This window comes from Magnolia sinica, chromosome 15 (genome assembly GCF_029962835.1).
Source record: "Magnolia sinica isolate HGM2019 chromosome 15, MsV1, whole genome shotgun sequence".
NCBI classification, from domain to species: domain Eukaryota; kingdom Viridiplantae; phylum Streptophyta; class Magnoliopsida; order Magnoliales; family Magnoliaceae; genus Magnolia; species Magnolia sinica.
Genome location: NC_080587.1, coordinates 9932303 through 9953676, shown reverse-complemented (window position 1 = coordinate 9953676; position 21374 = coordinate 9932303). Strand labels below are relative to the sequence as shown.

Genomic DNA, 21374 nt, shown 5'->3' with positions numbered 1-21374 from the left:
GTACCATGGTGCCCCACACTAACGAGTTGCGTGTGAGAGTCCCGGGACAATTTCGATATGAGTGTGTACGGATAATCATGGTCCTTCACGGTATCAATATTTTTTCTATATTTCAAGGGTGCGTTGTACGCACCAAGCACTGGCTAGCAAAACCCATCGCTAAAACCCTAAAAGTCCGTCTAAGAAGACGATAAACGCGCGCTGGATTTATATTTTGAAATCTTTATCATTTATTCCCTTTTTTTTAAATTTTTTTTTCAAAGAAAAGAAGAAAAAATCCCCAGATATTTTCCGGCCATTTTCGAATTCCTGAGAAGAGGAGAAAATGCCGTGTTTTCCGCCTCCCCTTTCAATCACCATCTGCGAAATCAATCGCGATTTCAGTAAGAATCTCTCCTTCTCTCAATTTCGATCTCTCGATCATTTGAATTTCTTTTTTTCTGAGCCAGACTGAAGAATTGAATTTGTTTTATTTTCTATTATTTGTTTATTTATTATTTTTAATTTGTATTTCTTTAATACAGTCACTTGCGAAAGTCTGACTGATGATCGAGCGAAGGAGACGTACGGAAAAGTTCTGGTGAGTTCTTTTAAATGTCGTAGGGGTCTTTTGGATGGTGGAAAATGGTTTAAGTTGTAAATGATTTACAGCCTGTCTGTTTGGCTTTAAGTTGTAAATGATTTACTAGTGTTTTGATAGCCTGTAAATGGTTTATATCCTATACTTATGTATTTACACCTGAGATAGTTTCGAGAAGTAATTCATTAAAAAACATTCAAATGGCATATAAGAGGGCATTTTAAAGTGGATCATTGGGTTAAGCCCATCTCACTAAAGCTTAGGGTTGATCCTCACATAAAACCAACCAGTAGGTGAGCCATAGAAGTGGGCCTACGAATTCAAATACTCTTTTATAAGGCAGGTAGCAAGATCTGCTGCCATTGGTGGACGGAGGGAGGGAGGGAGAGTGAGAGATTTTGTAAGATTGGAGAGAGAGAAAGCTGTTGGAGTTCTCAGATACAATGGAGAGAGGGAGGTGAATATCTCCCAGCCTTCCAAAATGAGTTGTTGGAGGCTTCTTGCTAGTAAATGAAATCCCAGTTTTTTGCTAGTAAAAGAAAAGGGGGAAAAGGTAGTAAATCATTTACAATTAGTAAATGATTTGTAAGCATTTTAGGGCATCCAAACGCAAGTTGTAAATGATTTACTAGTAAATCATTTACAACTTGCCTCATTTACAACAATCCAAACGACCCCTTAGACAGTTGCTGCCGTGTTTGGATGCATAATCAAAACAAATCGCAAAATTCAGTTCAAGTAATGAGGAAACGTCTGATTTTAATGAATCATAGTCATCTGATGCACCCACTCCACACAAGTGGGGCCCATGGTTGTTGATCCTGATGATTTTTCTGACAGGCACACCATGGGATTTCACTTTTGATAGTACATTCAAACACACCTTTATCTGATTTCCGTGATTTCATGATTGTTATTTTCAGTCAAACTCATTTTGATCAAGAGTGGGATTGCTCTGAATAGTGCCAGTGGAGTTCTAGTGCACAATTGCATATGAGGAAATCAGTCATCGTGGGATGGGTGTATTTGTACTAATGTGTGTAGTTTCATTTGTTTAATGGGGTTCTCTTATGTCCACATGCATGTGTCTCCATGCTCTTTACTCACAACACATGCCAATCTTGCTAGTGTGGGACATCCACGAGGTGCACAAGGTGTTCCAGGCGGAGCCACTCATAAAGTGTTAAGAAAAAACTGCCAATGGTTCACATTCAGTGACACCATGTGGCCTACTTGATGAGTGCACCACCCTGATTTTTTGTTCGTGGGCATTTAAATTGTTGGACTACCTTGTGCACTGCTTAGGTCTCCCATGTACCAGTTTTGTCTATAATATCTTTTTTAGCTCTCAACTCTTTTGTACTTTTATATGAAAAGTGAAGAATTATGTGATCCTTGTCCCTAGGTTACTTGGCAGACTGAAGATCTCAGTTTGAACAAGTGGGCCTGGTGGTTCACAGCTCAAGCAATCTAGAATGTCGATATGATGTGCCCCAGTTTGTTTTGACCATGCCTGGAAAACCTCCTTGTCTAGACGATTGTGACACTCGGATTAGTGGCCTACAACTAGATGATTAAGAAGAAGAAAAAATTCAACAGTGGTTTATATGATTTGGATCTCCCAATAATGGAGATTTTTGGAGCATGGTTCATTGACAGTGGGACCCACAAGATCAACGGTCCAGATCACAAAACTATGGAAACCAATGTACAAACAAAGGACCCAAGGAAACTATACATATCCATGGGCCTAGGATCACATAATTCTTCTGTAACTATGAATATTTGCAGATAGTCATTTTTTCATATTTTTACCTTTCCCCTTTCCACACCATCATGGGTGGTTATTGCATAAAATTGATGTTTTCCCCCACATTTGATTGGTTATGAATTTGAAATTGGTTCTCCAGGGAGTTGTTTTCAGTCCAATTCCTTTTCAGTCAGATCTTCTTCTGAACAATTCCGAGCAAGGTTCAGAGCAGGAATTAAGGGAGGATGTTCCGGGAAGGGGTTTAACTGCCCTACAGTTGATCCTGAGTGACTCATTCAAGCGAATTTTTCGTCCCAAGGATGTAAGTTGGTTCATTTGCAGAAGCTTATGTGCATTGCTTGCAAACTTCTTGGTATTCTGATAAGAACTAAGTATTTGATTATCAGTTGGTTTTGATGCACGAATATCTGTACAATACTGTTCTTTATTGATAACTATTGATATGCTAGGATGTCAGCCTTGTTGAAGTTTACTGTGTGAATTCCCATGTTACATTGACATGGTACGCATGCCGGCGAGTCAGATTTTAAAATTAAAATAATGTGGATTCTCTGTTTTGTTCGTATAAAGAATGCTTAGAACAAAAGACATTAAAGAGTAAAGATAAAAAAAATTATATTTCATCATCATAACTTGTGCATTGAGCTCCGGGTATGTGCTTGATAGAGGGGAATGGCAGATCAGGATTCGCGTAGCTGACCCCAAGCAGTTGGGATATGGCTTAGATGACGACGATGACAATACCATCATCATAGCTTGTCCCAGTTATTTGGGTAATCCCATTTAACCAAGCAGTCCTATCTAAGGTCCTTGTTAAATGAACAATCCTTTTCTCCTCAACACCTGGATTCAAGTCCTTCTAGGTATTCCTCTCACCTCTTATAGGCCCTTTGACCCTGATCAATGTTCCCTCCTTACTGGATCCAGGTCTTTGTTGCAAAATGAGCGAACTATCTGAATCTGTGGCCATTATTCTCTTTTTGAGACTACCCCTAAGGATGCTCCGGATGACTTCATTCGTAATTCTATCCTTCATAGTCTTCCTGCACATCCATATCAACATCCTCATCTGCAAGACTGCAATACTAAATCTCAGCTCATGCTGCCTTCTAACTTTGAATACTTAGCAGGCACATCATTGCTTCCTCTGTCCAACTCTGTTTTTTTTTTTTTTTTTGCATACATCCTCACAAATTGCTCCATCCATTTAAACAATTGGTCATCAGCTACCCCCTTTTGAGAGATAACTGAAATTTTATTGAGAAGCTTGCATAGTGAGAAAAGCATACATGCCCAAACTTAAACTATAGAGCCATGGTAATGAAATAAATCACTTTGAGGGATATCTTGATCATCGATTTTAACTGAAACCTTGCTTCTAAAACTGCACTTGTTAAAGTTGCTTTCCAAATACTCCGTATTGGTTGTACAGCTATACTATAAGATTCTAGAGTCCTAGAAACCTCCAATTCAGCGATTCCCCTTAAAACTAATTTTGAATTTAATAGAGTTATTTACTATTGACTTCTAATAAATCCATTTCAATTTGCATCTTGTATTATATAACTTCATTAGTCCATCTTCCAAGATCATGATACAATCGGTCCATCTTCCAAGACTCTGGTATCAGTTTGACTTCTCAAGTATGGCTACAAAGGCATCTATCTTGAGTTAACCAAAGCATGGTTTAAAATATTGTACGATACTGGGATGTCTTGGCAGTGCTAGATGACTACATGAGATGATTGAGTCGCAAAGTGTCTTGTTTCTATCAGAGATTTGCACAGTGCAACTTCGTATTGGTGATACAACTTAATGCGGGGGCATTTTCACATAGGGCTCGAGTGGGGTGGCCTGTAGGATGCAGGGGCACACTTGGGGTGGGTGGCCCGTGGAACCCATGGATTTTGGGCCCGTGTGAGGCGGAACCCATGGATTTGGGGCCCACGAGGAGGGTTCAGCCGAGGACCTAACCCATGGATTTGGGGCTCGGGCTATGAGATAAAGGGATTAATTCACTATGCTCTATTAGTTCGAGCTTTTAGAGTAAGTGGTCAATTGTCCTGCATCAAATTGGTATCAGAGCGGGAGGTCTCGTGTTCGAGAGTCCTCACCGGGGGTGATTAATGCACGAGCATTTTCATCCGGGCTCGAGTGGGGTGGATTGTGGGATGCAGGGGCACACTCGGGGTGGGTGGCCTGTGGAACCCATGGATTTGGGACCCGTATGAGGCGGGTGGCTCATGTGAGGCGGAACCCATGGATTTGGGGCCCACGAGGAGGGTTCGGCCATGGACCTAACCCATGGATTTGGGGAATGGGCTATGAGATAAAGGGATTAATTTGCCATGCTATATCAGCTCGAGATTTTAGAGCAAGTGGTTAATTGTCTTGCATCACGACTAGCCTGTATCAGTGATACACAGGGTGACTTGTCGGTCTCAATGATGCGACTTGTTTGTATTGGTCTAGTCACAAAGTAATCCTTTCAAGTGTTGGCCTGAGTATTGGTTGAGTCACAAAGGAATCATTTGAATTAAAGTTTTGGACTGACTCACGCAACTTGTCCGATTGTATTGGTATCAGCTGTACCACCCAGACTCAACAAGGACCGAGTTGGGTATTAAAACCAGTATTTTGGTCCATGATCTAGGGTGACGTAGTTTGCCTGCGGTAGGGTGGTTATATTTCAGGCAATGTGGTAGGTAGGAGTAGTGCTTGCTAGGTAGGATTAGCGCTTGCTATTGTGGAACATATGGATTGGACGGGTGATGAGTGGTTCAGATGTGTGAGATGAGGTTAGGTAGAAGTGGTATGTCTTAATTAAATGCCAAGAACACAACTATTAGTGGCATTTTTTTTGAAGAGAGAAAAAATACAATAAAGAAACAAAGATGGTAAGAGTTGTTAGCAGGCATTGAGTGCTTGAAGATGGGTGGTCAGCTTGTGTATTTGTGGCTTGAGTTGGTAGATAGTCTTTCTGCCTTTAGTTGGTCCTATAGGCGTGTATTCTTGTCATTGAGCCTTTAGTTTGTGCTATAGGTGTGTATTCTTGTCATTTGATGCCAGAATGCTGGCCTTGTGATACCCAATCTTCTTCCAAATAAAGAGGTACTTCTTCTTCTTCCAATACAGGCGTATTTCTTCCCAATAAACTCAGATTCAGTTTCACTGCAACTCGGACTCGTACTCCTTGGTCTTGGACACCCCACTTCCCCACCTGAATTTTTGCCTACTGCTTCCTTGCTATTTATACTTGCTAACATTTTGAAACAAGCATTTCTCTGCACCTTAATTTTTGCCGCTTCAGACTCCTGCTACCACTCCTGCTTCCTTTCTATTTATACTTGCCAACATTTTGAAACAGACGCCTCCCTGTTCACTGACATATTTCTGCTTTGCTTTGCAGGGAGGGTGGGAATACCAATAAAGAGGGATATGACTAACAAGATATAAACAAATATATTCTTTCTAGGATGTCTTCCATTTTACCTACCTTTTCGTTTAACCGTTTCTTGGTTATAGACAGTGATGGACGTTCATTACAATTGGCTTCATTGAGTTTTAATTGTGAGATCTGGTTGTTTGAAATTATCATGGATTAGGCCAAACTATTGTCACTGTTCTTAGCTTTCAAATTTCAGTTGAAGCGTTCAATTTCCAACATTTATTCATGTTTTTCATTTGAAAATGTTCCAACATTTTATTCAAGTTGTGCACTTTAAATATGTTGATGGTTTCATTTGAAAATGTTCCAACATTTCAAAGTTCATCTTCTCACACCATGCTCTTACAGGTGAATTTGCTAGAAGAAGTGGATCCTTACGGAGTGAGCTGGCACCAACATAAACATATTATCGCATTTATCTCTGGCCCCAACCAAGTTACTGTACGTGATTATGAGGATTCAGGTTGGCAATGTATCTATATCTTTTCATAAACATATGCTTCTCCTTTGTAGCTTTTTTCTTTCATCAAGAACAGAAATGCCTTATTTCATTCTCATATCATTACATATCATTCTTAACTTGTATTTCAATTTCATTTAGACCAAATTTGCCTCTAATAACAGAAGGTAAGGATCCACACCTTTTGACTAGCGATTTCCAAAGAGGCATCACAATGCTTGAATGGAGGCCAAATGGTGGGAAGACACTCTCTGTAGCATGCAAGCAAGTATCACCTACATATTGATATTTTTATTATTACATTTTAATTATGTTGTATAGCATGTTTATTATTGGAATTACATGTTCATGATCCTCCAATAATTTAATGGGATATTCCTTTTCCAGGCGTGGAATTTGCATTTGGTCTGCTTCTTACCCAGGCAATGCAGCATCTGTAAGATCAAGAGTTGCCTCTTTCCTGGGCACCCTCTCCAGAGGAGGCTCTGGATTTCGATGGACTCTAGTGGATTTTCTTGAAAGCCCTAGTGGTGAACAAGTCAGTGCACTCTCTTGGAGTCCAAATGGGAGATATCCGATCCGATTTCCATGTGCCCCGTTATTAAAATTCCCTAGTGTTTTCCATTCTTTCATGTTTTATCTTTGATTCTATGTGAAATCTTTAAATCATGTAATCACTCCTGAGTATTTTTATAATTGTTTATTTTGCTAGATATCTTTAGCTGGAAAAATTACTGTTTACAAATTCATCATATTCTCATTTCGAAGTAATGCATTTGATGTTTCATTCTGAATCCTTAACATTTCTTCACATTTTTGGCATCTGCATCATGTGAGAGCTCGTCATTCACCATATGGGATGTTGCTCAAGGTATTCTTGACTACACTTTTGTATTTGGTGTGCATTAATCTATTATACTTTCTTTTGGCACATGGCAATGGATTTTTTTTTTTTAAACTTGTCACCAAATTAAGTATTGAAATAACTAGAGTTGTATTATTAGATGACATTAGTCGTATTTTTTGCTATTTGCTATTTTCTTGTTTTAATGTTAGAAGCTGGGCTTTCTCTTTTTAGTTATGAAATTGGGAAGCTTGGCCTTACGTCAATTATATTCTCGTAATGTATGCAAGATCTTAACTTACCTTAGCATTTCTTAAATGTTTAGGCTGTGTTGGATGCACAAAGATTGAATTGTGAATGTTTAGTTTAATTTAGAAGAAATTACAAAAATTAATGATGTTTTCTAGTACTTACAATGAAGAAAGTAGTCCTTGAATTGCAGTTCTTATTTATTTATTTATTTTGAGTCCAACTTGAAAGTAACAAAATTGCAATTTGGGACCCTATGAACTTAGGAAGGAAATTACAATTTTGTTATTTGCACTTATTTGACTGATAGTTGCAATTCAATTGATAGAGCATCCTAATTCACCCTTGGTATTGATGCATCTGGAAGCATCAGAATGCAAGTAATTAGGGAAGACTCTTAGCCAAGGTATTCCTTATCGGTAACGGTGGCCGTAACGGTCACCACCATTACTGATACGGGTATCGGCCATAACGGCCGAAACGGGGGCGTAACGACCGTTATGACCCCTGTAACGGTTGGAAATTTTCTTTCGCCCGAAAAATTCTGAAAAAATATCTAGAAAATCAAGAATAATGTAAATATTTCAAATATGTATTATTTTTTTGTTTTAAACATGTTTATGGTAGTGTAACAGTCCACTCTTTGGTGAGAGTGTTGTAACGGGTTGTCTAGTGAATTGTTTAATATGATTATGTCTCTAATGTTTACACATCACAATCAAGCATTACAGCTAGAAAAAAAAAAGGCATAAATATTGTTTTTTCAATTTTTTGAAAAAAAGGCCATCGGAGATTCTATTCACTCCCAATTTTAATCTTAAAAAGCTATAGTAAGAGTGGTCGAAATATGTTGTAAAATGATATAGGAGAGTTTTTGGAATGAGAAAATTGAAAAAGAGGAGAAAAATGAATTTAAATAGAAAAAAAAAGTGATCGTTTTTCGACCATTATGGGAGTAACAGTTGTTATGCCTTGTAATGGCCTTTACGGCCACCGTAATGGCTGATACGATCTTAAAAAACTAACTGCCCATTTTCACCCCCGTATCGTGTAACGGTCATGGCTGTTATCTATACGTATCGGCCTTTTCGGGCGTATCGTAACGGATACGGAACACCTTGCTCTTAGCAATCAAGCCAAGACCTATGTTAACATGTCACACATTCCTAAACATGCATACTTCTCTCGAACTTCTATTAATATTCAAAGCTAGAAAGTCATACATCCCCATAGGGCTTATTTCTTTCCTACAATTAAAACCCTAATGAAAAGAAAAGACAAAAGTACCCTACTAAAAGCACCAGTCACAATAACCCATAGGTGAGGTTGACTTAAGTACATAATACATTGCAAATTGCAATCAAAGGCATAAGCCAAAGACTAAATAAACACATGATTCCCCTCAAGTGGGCTCCATGGATCACACATGTGACCATGTGGGTCCCACTTGTGTGATCAATGATCCACTTGCATCAATTCCCCTCTTCAAAAAGTAACTCAGCCTCAAGTTGCAGGATTAGGAGTGAACTTCTAGTATGTTACTCTGCATTCTTCTTTCTTGCCCCTCGTCACTGTTGGTCGGTACTTGGTTGTTAGGGTACTCCTGAATCTGGAGAATGCTTTTGTTTCCTCTTTCTGTGTCTTTGAACACAAAAGGGTTCTTTATAGTCGCTCGTCTTTTTCACTGGTACTGGCGTCTTCTTTTCTGCTCACATTTCTTGGGCCAAGTGTGTTGTTTCTATCTTCTTGTTCATCACATCCTTTGCCAAGTTGGTTTGTATCACTTTGCCATTACCTCAAATTGCCATTGGTCATAGAAACAATCTCTGTGCTGTTGCCCTTTTCAGGAGCATTGTTTTTCATTAGTTTGAGAGTGTGATCTCCTCTGCCATGAATGAGATTGTGGGTATTAGTGAACCCACAACATTGCACACGATGATCATACATCCATGGACGACCGAGTAGGAGGTGACAAACTCTTATCGGGAAAATGTCACTCCATACCGGCTCAGTGTAATATTTCCCTAACAAGTGAGTCACCAGGCATATATGAGTCACCCATATGATCTTTCCGGCAACCAGATGGGGTTGTTGGTATTTCACTACTCATAGTTGCAATCAATCACCATTCTTTGTGAAATGATGTTCAGGCTGCTGCTGTTGTTGATGATGATCTTGATGGACTAACACTATCAGAATGGGCTTGAGGAAACATGATATTGTTTTTTCTTGTAGACCATCAAGTGACAACTTGATGTCATCTGCACCTTCTTCCGCTTGGAGCTTTTTGTCATCAATAGTTTCTTCACAAAGGTCAAGGTTCTTCTTTGGGCACATGGCTGCAAGGTGGCCCTTGTCCTCACACACGTAACAGGTGACATTACTATGAATGCCCTTTAGTGTCTCTCCTGATTCCTTTACTTCCTTAGGACTTGTTTTGTGAGGTCCTTTAATTGTTGCTTTTAGTGATCGTGGGAGGTCAAGGACAGTTGCCGGTGCGGGGTACTACCATGCAAGGAGAGGAATTAGGTATCATCCATCCTTGCTTTTGCACTTGCAGCCCAATCTGATATGTTTCATCTATAGTTTCCAGTTGGACCTCTACCATCTCGTTCTGTGTGCTCCTTGTATGCCCTCCACAGTAACAAGCTTCTTGTTACATTTCTGATTCCACCAGGTGACACCTTGGCATTTGAATATGATACTTCTTGGTGTACTTTACAACAGTTAGATTATCTTGTTGCATATATAAGAGTTCCCTCAACATTTTAGATTCATTATCTGACAGTAGAATCTTTTCTTGATCTTGGCTTTCATCTTCCTCCAATCGAAACACGAGGAAGGCCACAACATGACAAATCCCTCACCACTGAGTTTCATCATTTAAGGGTTGGTCGTTTTAGCTTCAATACCGCAAATCATATCTTGACTTCCTCAACCATCTTAAACCATTCAAAATAATTTTTAAACATTTCTCCCAATTGTGGAAAACATTTGGGTCTATGCTACTACTGAACTCTTCAATCTTCCATACTCACATGCTTTGTTGGATGATTGGATCTTTAGCGCAAGGAGGCTGAATGTAATCAGGATAATCACGACGACAATTTGTGGTGCCTGAGGTCCTTGCCTAAGGTATTGGGGCTGCTAATTCCCTGTTACTCAGATTGCTGATACGGAACAAAGAATGTTTACCCCAGACTTGAACACAAAGATGCTTCCACGTGCCATCAATAAAGTATTACATACATATTTGGGATTGAAAGAAGGGCTGGATTTTGGAGGGTAAATCTAAAAGTCTGCACTTCTACAGTGGAGATTTGGTTTTAGATCTAGGGTTTAGGGTTATGGTTGGGCTAGGGCAAGTAGATCTAAGGTCTGGGTAAAGGATGTAAGGGTCAAGGGGCTGGATTTCTTATGTTAAAGTAGATCTAGGGATCTACGGTTGAATGGTTGAGATTTGGGAGGGTTCATCACTGGATTTGGGTAAGGAAATTAGATCTAGAGTTTGTAGGGTGTGTTGGAGTCCCAATGGGAAAGTGGGGGTTTTTTTTTTTTTTTTTTTTTTTGAAGGGGGATGGTTAGGGTTTTGTGGATGAGGAAAAGGGACAACCAGACAAGTAGGTTTTTGGGGATGTGAACGGGACGGGTACAAATTTGTGCATCTGAAAGAATGAAATAATAATACATCTGGAAAAAAAGAAGAATTTGGTAAAGGAAGTGGAGAAACCCTCAATTTTCAGAGTGAACTTGCTCTGATACCACTTGACACATCCGGAAGCACTGGAATGCTATTAATTGGGGAAAACTCTTAGCAATCAAGTCAAGATCTATGGCAAAACATGCTAAAGGGGAGAAGCTTTTATCATACTTTTCTTAATATTCCAAGCTAAAGAGTCTAACATACCCATTGGCCTTGTTTATAACCTATAGTTAAAAACCTAATGAAAGGAAAAGACAGAAGTACACCTACCTAAAGTACTTGTCATGATCAGCACTTATGTGAGGTTGATTTAGACTTTCTACATTTACTTAAAGACATGAACTAAACACAAAATAATAAACACATCTTTCCACCTGACGTGAGCTCAGGGCTGGATTTTGGAGGGTAAATCTAAAAGTCTGCACTTCTACAGTCCAGATTTGGTTTTAGATCTAGGGTTTAGGGTTATGGTTGGGGTAGGGCAAGTAGATCTAAGGTCTGGGTAAAGGATGTAAGGGTCAAGGGGCTGGATTTCTTATGTTAAAGTAGATCTAGGGATCTACGGTTGAATGGTTGAGATTTGGGAGGGTTCATCACTGGATTTGGGTAAGGAAATTAGATCCAGAGTTTGTAGGGTGTGTTGGAGTCCCAATGGGAAAGTGGGGTTTTTTTTTTTTTTTTTTTTTTTTTTTTGAAGGGGGATGGTTAGGGTTTTGTGGATGAGGAAAAGGGACAACCAGACAAGTAGGTTTTTGGGGGATGTGAACGGGACGGGTACAAATTTGTGCATCTGAAAGAAAGAAATAATACATCTGGAAAAAAAGAAGAATTTGGTAAAGGAAGTGGAGAAACCCTCAATTTTCAGAGTGAACTTGCTCTGATACCACTTGACACATCCGGAAGCACTGGAATGCTATTAATTGGGGAAAACTCTTAGCAATCAAGTCAAGATCTATGGCAAAACATGCTAAAGGGGAGAAGCTTTTATCATACTTTTCTTAATATTCCAAGCTAAAGAGTCTAACATACCCATTGGCCTTGTTTATAACCTATAGTTAAAAACCTAATGAAAGGAAAAGACAGAAGTACACCTACCTAAAGTACTTGTCACGATCAGCACTTATGTGAGGTTGATTTAGACTTTCTACATTTAAAGACATGAACTAAACACAAAATAATAAACACATCTTTCCACCTGACATGAGCTCTATGTGGGATCACATGCGTGACCATGTGGCCTCACTTATGTGATCGGCAATCTACTTACATCGAGTATTTTCATGAGAGTCGTTATCCTCCAATGTATGGTAGTCTTCTTATTTGCATGGGATGTGCATTTCTAAGGCATGTTTCTTATCGATTGTTGCTATTACAAAGGTAGTATGTTGACATCTGACATATATAGTCATTATTTACTCATGTTTCTCTGTCAAATCCTTTTATTTTTGAACAAATATATTTTGTTTCACTGGGTTCATCTTTCTTTGATCATACAGGGTTGGGAACACCTATTCGACGGGGATTAGGGGGCATATCAATGCTGAAGTGGTCACCGACAGGAGATTACTTTTTCACTGCGAAGTTGTATGCTCATTTATTACTTTTTCACTGCTAAGTTGCACACTCATTTCCCATTGTTAAAGCTGCGTTTTTGAGTTGCTTATGCGAGAGGCATGACCAGTTTAACTAATTCATGAGTTTACAATTTGTGCACTGCAGTGACGGAACATTCTATCTTTGGGAGACGAACACTTGGACATCAGAACCTTGGTCTTCCACTGGTGGGCGTGTCACGGTAAGTGAAAATGATGAGTATGGTGTTCAGCAGCTTCTCTATAAGAAGTTTATAATTTTTTGCTTTTTGAGATCCTTCTATTGTATTCTTGGGAATGCATTCGGATTGAGTTTCTTGTGTTCTCCTACATCTTGTCATTGGAAATCATTGCCATGAATAGTGTTTTAACAAAAACTCTGACCACATTTAAGCCAATCTCTTATGTTCTAGAAACTTCATTGCATCATAGCTTAATCTATCCTTGCAAAAATATACTGTGTTTACCACTACTATATTGCTGAGCATCACGTTTAGTGATTTTTGTTTCTTTTATGGACGAAACATTGTGAGTGTCATGTCTGGTGATTTTTCTTTCTTTTATGGACTCAAATTTGGTCCATGAATCCGACATCTCATTGGTCCAGCTGGCTTGCTGATTTTATTGTTGCTGACAGGGGGACAACCCCACCAGCTGTATACGTGGCAGCTTCCTATTGGGTTGAGATGAGTAGGCTAGCATCTGATGTGGCTCTATGTGATTTGCCTTGCCTCAGCCAGCTTCCCCCTTTGCTTATAAATAGGAAGCTATTCTTCTTCAGCAATCTGTCCTTTCAGATTGACAGGGAAGCCTGCACTATTTGAGCAGAGTTTGCCTTAGCCATCTCGCTTTTCATCCTTCGTCTTTTTTTACTGACCAGTTGGTCCAGTCTAAAGCTCATATTCTGCCGACTGGCCAGCCTATATTTTGCATTGGCGTTCTTTTGGCATGGGTCTCATCTTGGTCTTGTTGCTGCATTATTGACATTTAGTTCATCAAGAAAGGAGCTTCCTTCCCTGTGCCTGGCTGACACTTAGCTTGGAGTGTGAAATGGCAACAATCTATTGCCTGTGATAGGACCTGCTTTGAGCAGTGTGTTCTTTGGTGATCACCTTGCTTGCTCTTCTTTTTAATCAATCTCTTTAACCAACTTCATCTTGATGCACCAACCCCCTCTTCCTCAAGGTTGGCATGAATGATAATATTCATGGATTTGGCATTATATTTTAATTAATTGAAAATAAAAATATATGATAAATAAAAAATAAATAAAGAAGGAAGAATAAACATCTAGCAAACATTTAGTGCCTGTTTGGATGCATCCTCAAAAGCAGTTTTTGACACCTAAACACCATTTTGAGCCAAACCCTAGTAACTGTGTTTGGATACACTTTTGCAAACCCTGTCTGTAGACATCCCACTCAACAGACTGCTTGGCCTAATTAATCCATTCATCATGGATGGAAAATCTTACATTGTATTAGGGTGAAACGTTTGCAGAATTTTTAGTAAGTATGGGAACCCAAACCAAGCCCAAACCCAATCCCAAATCCATGCTCAAGCCCAAACCTAAGCCCGAATGCGACCCAAAACCTCTCCAAAATCTCACCAAAACTCTCTCAATCTCAAATAAAAAGACCTAGAAAGATTCAAGAAGTCTGAAACCCAGTCTAGCCTAGGTTTGGGGCCCACACCCACTTATTTTGTGTGATTTTCTTGGAAGCAGAAAAGCTTTTTTCTGCTTTTCAGGTTTATCCACACTTCAGGAATCATTTACTTTCGGGCCCCAATTTCTTGGTCTTCTGGTGTCCAAACCCTTGATCCATATATCCACCTTGTAGCCCATCAAATTACTTTTTCAACCAAGGGCATTTTTGTCATTTCAATTCTTTCTTGCAATTAGCCCTCTCCCACTCTCCTTGCCTTTGCGTGTAGCTTGCGCTGATGATGTAGATTAGGGAGCCTATGCAACAAAGTCTTTGTGGGGCTCACCATGATGAGTGTCTGAAATCCACTATGCATCCGTTGTGCTGGCTTATGTTAGGACGTTTGCACAAAATTGGTGGCATGTAGCTATACCTCTTCCCCCCTCTCTCTCTCTGTGTGTGTGTGTGTGTGTGTGTGTGTGTGTCTATATATATATATATATTCTGTTTCATTTGGTATTCTCTTGTCGTAGCATTTATCATTTTCATTTACCATGCAAAAGAAAAACTCCCAAACTTCTAGACTATCAACCATGTTTTGTTTCTAATATCAGGGAGCAGCATGGGATCCAGATGGACGTATGATACTGCTTGCATTCTCGGAATCCATAACATTGGGTTCAATTCACTTTGCTTCAAAGCCTCCATCATTGGGTATAGTTTCTACTTCTGAATGCTAGTTTCAATTTTTGTTCTAAACATGAATTTCTTAGTTCTGTTCTAAACAAAGTGATTTTGTTGCTAATAAGAATAAATCATGGCTCAAAAACCTGAAAACTAGACTCGGAGGTCCATTTGGTTGATTGACTTGACTGTAACTCATAATCTTGAAAGCAAAAACTAAATAATTTGTAAATTTTAATTTAAAAATGTATTATAAAATGTGTAAATTCATAAATTTAATAGAAAAAAATGGAAAAACTTGACTAGACGAGGTTGAATCGTTGACCTGACTCGAAAAAAAATGAGTTTCTTGTCAAATCTGCTTGAAAACCAATCAATCGAATTGACTTGAAATTCAATTGAATTTGATTTCGTCCCAAGCAAAATTTGTCCCATCCTTGGATGAAACTGGAATTGGCTATTACTTGGCTTATATTCCAAATATTGTAGCTTTAAATTAATAATTATCTTGTGGATCTTCTCTACTTTGTGAGCTCTGTGAATCATCTCTATCCAAGATGATAGTTTGTTCTGCTATATTTTGCCTGTGTGAATTTTCATCAGAAGAGTTTTTTTTTTTCCCCTGTGATGCTTCAATTTCTTTGAACATGGACTTTTGGATGGGGTTCTTTGGTCAAGTCTTGAGCTGGATTGAGTAATTCTCATGACCTAGCGAACAATTTAAGTTCCCCATGTGACAAATGCTGGGTGTTTCGTAACTGTGCTCAAGTTTCTAGTGACTTGTGATTTAAAATTGAGGGACTCAGTCTGTTTCCATTGTTGGACATGATCAACTTTGTAGCAACTGTAGTTTGAATGATTGCATTCATATGATGCCTGGGCCTTATGGTGTCATCATAAGGAGCCTTTTGGGCCAACTACCTGGCACTAAAATGTATTGGTTTTGGTCCTGTGCGTGGTCAATTGGTCACCCTTTGCACAGCTACTGTAATTCTGTAAATTAGATACAATAAGCTTAGACAAATGGAAAATCACTGCGAAAGAAGATTAAATACATGCCAATGATTTTCAAAATGGTGAAATAGTGTCATTCAAATTTTGGGGAATTCATCCCTTGGGCTATATGGTTCACTGGTTACTAGCCGAAAGATTCCTTGATCAGGCCATCCGAGCTGTCTTATTTATGCACTTTTCATCATTGAAGTTGAGCCACTGCCACTTTTTGTTGTTTACCCACCAATTAAATGGTTTGGATCATCCTAACAGTGTGATTTTATTATTATTATTATATATGGTGGAAAACTTTGCATTCCTATGGCATATTTCTTTTGCGCAACAGGATGTCTTATACAAGTTAATATAGTTCGAATTTTTGTTTGTCCATCTGTGCACTTGATTGATTTTACACTTTGTTCCTTAGGCTCTTTTGTGCATCTTTAGTTGATTTTTTCGGGTCAGGAGATGTTATCACTAGCTTCTTGTCCTTGAATGCTTGTCATCAGATGCACACCTCTTGCCAGTTGACTTGCCGGACATAGAATCCTTGACAGGCAGGTAAAAGATAATCTTGCTTGCTTATATAATGTTCCAGTTCTATATTGGTAATCCAAATTGTTCATATGGTGGGCCCCATGGTGAAGAGTAGTTGTCCCTTAAACTATCTGCTGGGATGATCCTCACCGTCTAACCATGTCCACCATTAAGTTGCAATTGTCCATTACTATCAGAGTAGTCACCTGATATGGGAGATACTAGGAATGGTTCATCTCAAGGCCTCATCATGTCAACAGCTTCTATTACAGAAAGGTGGGCCTGCCTGGACCATTACTCACTCGAACAAAAATTTGCCATTGCTGTATACCAAGCATCGTATAACACCTCTTACTAGTATCATATGAAACTTGTTGGCGTGTAAAGTTTTCAAAGGCCATTGTCTCATACAGCACATCATGTGTCTATATCCAAGATACATACCCTGAAAGGTTTCAACTCTGCGGAGCCTATTGCTTTGTTTATGTAATTTTGCATTCTCGCATGAGGTTGTGACATCCTGACAAATGCATTTGCATACTGTTCGTTGTTATTGTGTGCATGCAGTCATGGTATTGAGAAGATGGCCTGGGATGCAACGGGAGAGCGATTGGCTCTATCATACAAAGGCGGTAATGAAACTTACAGTGGTCTTATTGCAGTGTACGATGTTAGAAGGACTCCGCTTATTTCAGCATCGTTAATGTTAGTTCTATAATTTTCTTTTAGCCTCCAATGTTTTCCTTCCTTCTGGTTTGCATCATCTTAAATTCTCTTCATGTAAAGATATTCATTTTCTACAATTTTATCTTATTGAAGTTCTCTAATCCAAACCCAATCTTGACATGAATTCAGTGGGTTTATTAGAGGGCCTGGGGAAAACCCAAAGCCGCTTGTTTTTTCCTTCCACAACAAATGCAAACAAGGGCCATTGCTATCCGTGGTAAGAGCTAATTTCATGTTTATGTGCTGCATTTTCTTGTTTTTAACATGAAAATTTGGGCGAGTGGTCATGAAGAATTATATGATCCTCTGCCTAGTTTCATTGACATTTGATTTTGTACAAGCCAACAGATCTGTGCCCGGGGTGTTTGACCGGGTGAGAAAAATCTCCCTGATGGTACAATCCTAACCCTTCAATACATGGCCTTCAGATATGTGGTTAAGAAGAAAATACATCAACAGTCCACATTCACGGGAAAAAGCCAAAGGTTGGATGGTTGGTTTCTTCCGATCTTGGAGATTTTTGAAGTTTGTCCATGTGATAAGAGAAACAGTGTGGATCACCAAGTCATGGGTCCTTTTTGTTGGAACTCAGGGCTTGAGGATGCCATACATATCCTCAGGTGGATGCAGATTCTGTCCTTGTGGTGACAGTTGGATTAACCCATTTGAGCCCAACCATTGTACTAATGGCTTTGCCCATCTAGTTGTGGTGAGAAAGGATCTCTTTGAAGTAGGATTGCTACCCAATCCCCATTTTGAATGTGCACTGGAGATGCCTAGCCATCATGAATGGATGTGTGGGTGCCGGTGGACCAGAAACTCCTGTGTACCAATGGGAGCATTCAATCTTTGCCTAACCCATTTAATGCCACCACAGACTCACTTCTCATTCTGATTTCTTTTAATTTCAGTGCTGGAGCAGCGGCTGGTGCTGTACATACCCCCTCATATTTCGAGCGCATCTCCTCCCTTGATCGAGGTAAATATCTCCTTTTGTGTCAGCACCCAAAAGAGTCTTTTGTCCACATTGCACCTGTTTCACCTTCGGGGAGCGACTTATCTTGCGCCCTCTTGTTTTCCATGAAGTTGTAATTTGTTTCATTTGCCATCTGAAAGGGTCAAAGCCATCATTTCACCCCTTTTGCTGCTCAGCTAGGTTCGTGCTTTGAGTGAATGAAGTTTTGGGTGCAGTCTTTACTGCGTTGGAGAGCCACAAAGGGGTAAAATGACAGATTTGCCCTCCGGAGCAGATTTGAAGTGCATTGCACCCGTTCTCATTGAAAACAAGGAGCAGAATCTGTTAGTGGTGAAAGAATAGGATGTTGGAGTTGACTCCCCAATAAGGGTAGTGACACCAGGAGGTACTCGTATTTAGATCTTCCTATGCTTCTTTAGCATGTTTTGGAATGGTCACCGATGGTGCCATGAAGATGCCATGAATTTAGCAGTCATCAGATTATCCTAACCATTGATCAGTAGCCAATGATCTACATTCTAGTGCTCCTATTGGAGAAGTTAATATGTTCCTAGAGGCATTCTTAGGCCATGGGCATCTTCGTGGTGGGAATAACTGGATGGATAATTTGGATAATGCCAGCATGGCATGGGCCAAACGTACAGGTCTTGCAATATCACTACCCCTATAATGGAACTGAAAACATTATTATTAGTTTTTTAAATGAAGCTTCGATTGAAAAAAGAGAGAGCTAAAGGTAGAAAAACCAATTTGTAGGGGAAATGCTACTGTCCCCAGCTTCATGGGAATGTTAGCAACATCCCCAAAGCTTTTACTTGACAAGTAAGATGGTGAATCATCAATCTGGACTTTGCATTTGTCCGTACCACTAGGTGCAAGCTATGGCGCAAAAAATCATGCCAATCGCATCATCCTAACCCTTTGAATGTGGTCCATCTTGTTATAGCTGTCCATTTTTACTAGCCATAGATGGAGTGGTTAGCAGCATAAAACCGAAGTGCTGCTTCTGAATAATAAGAAATCCATGGTGGGGCCTATTGAATAGACGTTTCAAGATGACGATTGGACCTATTTTGTTTTTCTTCTCTTATCTTGGCTGTCATTTTTTTATGCTATCGATTGGATGGATTGGATATCCCATTGGTGTGATTTTTTCACCCTCGCTCCCCCCTTGTGGTATGAATGGATGGACAGTCCGATAATCTGATGTCTCACATCAATTAAAAGCTTAGGGGATGTGCGTGACAACTCATGAGGATGTTAGCCACGGTTTTAAAGAGTCATAGGAGTGATGCAATTTGGACTTGGACCTGACCTGGTTCGACACCTGAGTCACTCCCGACTTGGATGAGTCACAACTCGGGCAAGTCCGGTCAATTCAGCCTGACTCAGGTGAGTCCTGACTTGACTCCGTACTGAACGAGTCGGTCTGATTCGCCGAGTCTGTTAACCATGATGTTCCCAGTCCATGTTTTCTATTCTTATAAGGGTCCAATTCTTGTAGCGCTCCCTAGAATTTAGAAGAAGTTATTAAATAATTTTTTTTCTGGGGAACAAAATACTTGAGAAAGAGATCCTGTTTGTCAGGTCTGGGTACTGGGAATTGAATTTTGTAGAATCCAAAAACTGTGTTTGGGTATTGGGAAAGAATTGCCAGGAACTCTACTGTGTGTAAATTTTTTATTTTTGAAGGAAAAAAGAAAAAAGTGACAAATGCTAGGGAATCCATTTCCTTGGAATTTGCAAGCCAACCTTTTACCAAGAGCGAAAAAAATGGACCTTAACTGGAACTGGTTCTTGGAAACCGTTTCTAAGCTTTTCAAGGTCTGAAACACAGGAATTTACCAAGGGTGCAGCTTGGGCAGGTTGGGTGGGGTTGACGATCAACCGAAGCCAACCTGACCTCAAGAGGACCCAACCCGCATCCCGACTTGACCTGAATTCCAACCCGAGGTGCCCAACCCAAATCCAACCTAAAGTCCTCTATACTTGACCCAACCTGACCCCACTTGGTCCAAATACACGGTTTATTCCCAACCCGAATTTGCTCAACCTGAGCCCAAGCCAAATTCAAATTGGATTGGCTTTTTCAAATCCGAACCCAAACTGAGGACCTTGACAACCCGACCCAACTCGGTTTGGGTCATTTGGAATTTACTTGGAACTTTTTCCTGAACGACATATTTAGAGATTCTATGGATAGAGAAAAGCTGTGGAACTGTTTTCTTAAATCTTTGTGCTTATTAGGTTGATTGACTTTGATGCAAGGAACTGAAGACCATGGATATGCTGTGCAAAGGGATTGCGGCTATGCTATTTTGGAGAATAAATTGCTGTTGTTTCTGTTAGAAGTCGCCTCCAAAGAGATGATTATCGCAACTGAAAGCTTACTTAAAAGCCAACGAAGAGATTTCAAGCTGGAGCTCCCCTTCAAATGCATCTTCTTACACCAAAAAATGTGTTTCTTGGAGGAAAAACAAATCTGTTTTGCTGCTTTCATTCGTGAAATATGAAGAACTAGCATTGGTAATCTGATTTGTATGGAGAGCTTGAAGACTGGCTATGCAGAGCAGATGCTGATTTGGTATGAGGGAGTGAGATCTGGGCCTGTCACTGGATGGGGTTGATCATGAACATATGCTCTGGCACAAAAATCAGTCAAATCCATACAGTAAAGGCTGTGGATGTATGAGAAAAACCAACGGTTAGAAAAAGATGAGTTTGTTTTATTTTTTTATTTTTTTCAGATGTGTTGGTCACTTGATGAGACAGGACATGTTCATGGTGGGTCCCACCTCATGAGTAGGTTAGATCTCGTGCATGGTTGGCATATTAGAAAACTAGAGGCATTTGGCAGTGTTTTCTCAGAGGTTCTTATCCTAGAGGCATGGATGAGGCAGTGGATGTACGCACTCCATGCGCAAATGTTATGTATGGTTGTGAGATCTAAGCCGTCCATCATGTTCATTCCATTGTGCTGATGCCTATGGTCAAAAGTAGGCCGTTTAGCTGATTCCAATCATCTGTGAAAGATATGTATGGCTACAAAAAGATATGGCCAAAGTCATTGCAATCCAATTCTGATTTATTTCTACTTTGTGGTCCATGTGATGAGCGGACCAGCTTGATTTTTGGGGTAGATCATCAAATGGTGGGACCACCTAA

The 21374-nt window shown here is 39.7% G+C and overlaps 1 protein-coding gene across 11 annotated transcripts; it reads left to right on the top strand.

Annotated features, from left to right (window-relative positions):
• Positions 1-138: 138 nt before the first annotated feature.
• LOC131226664 (aladin) lies at positions 139-21076 on the top strand. 11 transcript variants are annotated; one of them, XR_009161965.1, is made up of 16 exons: positions 143-383; positions 525-580; positions 2491-2652; positions 6148-6262; positions 6424-6523; positions 6647-6831; positions 7074-7130; positions 12552-12639; positions 12775-12850; positions 14908-15007; positions 16480-16531; positions 17075-17212; positions 17363-17450; positions 18145-18212; positions 18390-18532; positions 20478-21076. XR_009161965.1 is itself a non-coding variant. In XM_058222280.1 (15 exons), exons 1-14 carry the CDS (start codon positions 326-328, stop codon positions 18205-18207), a joined length of 1335 nt encoding a protein of 444 aa, XP_058078263.1. In that variant the 5' UTR covers positions 142-325; the 3' UTR covers positions 18208-18212; positions 20478-21076. The 11 variants fall into 11 exon arrangements, 4 of the variants coding, with proteins under 4 accessions (XP_058078263.1, XP_058078261.1, XP_058078260.1 ...); XR_009161966.1 differs by having other exon boundaries at positions 18386-18532; positions 20487-21076; XR_009161962.1 differs by having other exon boundaries at positions 18386-18532.
• The last annotated feature ends 298 nt before the right edge of the window (positions 21077-21374 follow it).

What these genes read in the sequence shown, in the direction of transcription:
- LOC131226664 (XM_058222278.1), top strand. Translation starts at nt 326, where the DNA reads ATGCCGTGTTTTCCGCCTCCCCTTTCAATCACCATCTGCGAAATCAAT. An exon ending in ACACTCTCTGTAGCATGCAA is followed by an intron (nt 6,524 to 6,646) that starts GCAAGTATCACC and finishes TTCCTTTTCCAG; the next exon opens with GCGTGGAATTTGCATTTGGT. An exon ending in CATATGGGATGTTGCTCAAG is followed by an intron (nt 7,131 to 12,551) that starts GTATTCTTGACT and finishes TTGATCATACAG; the next exon opens with GGTTGGGAACACCTATTCGA.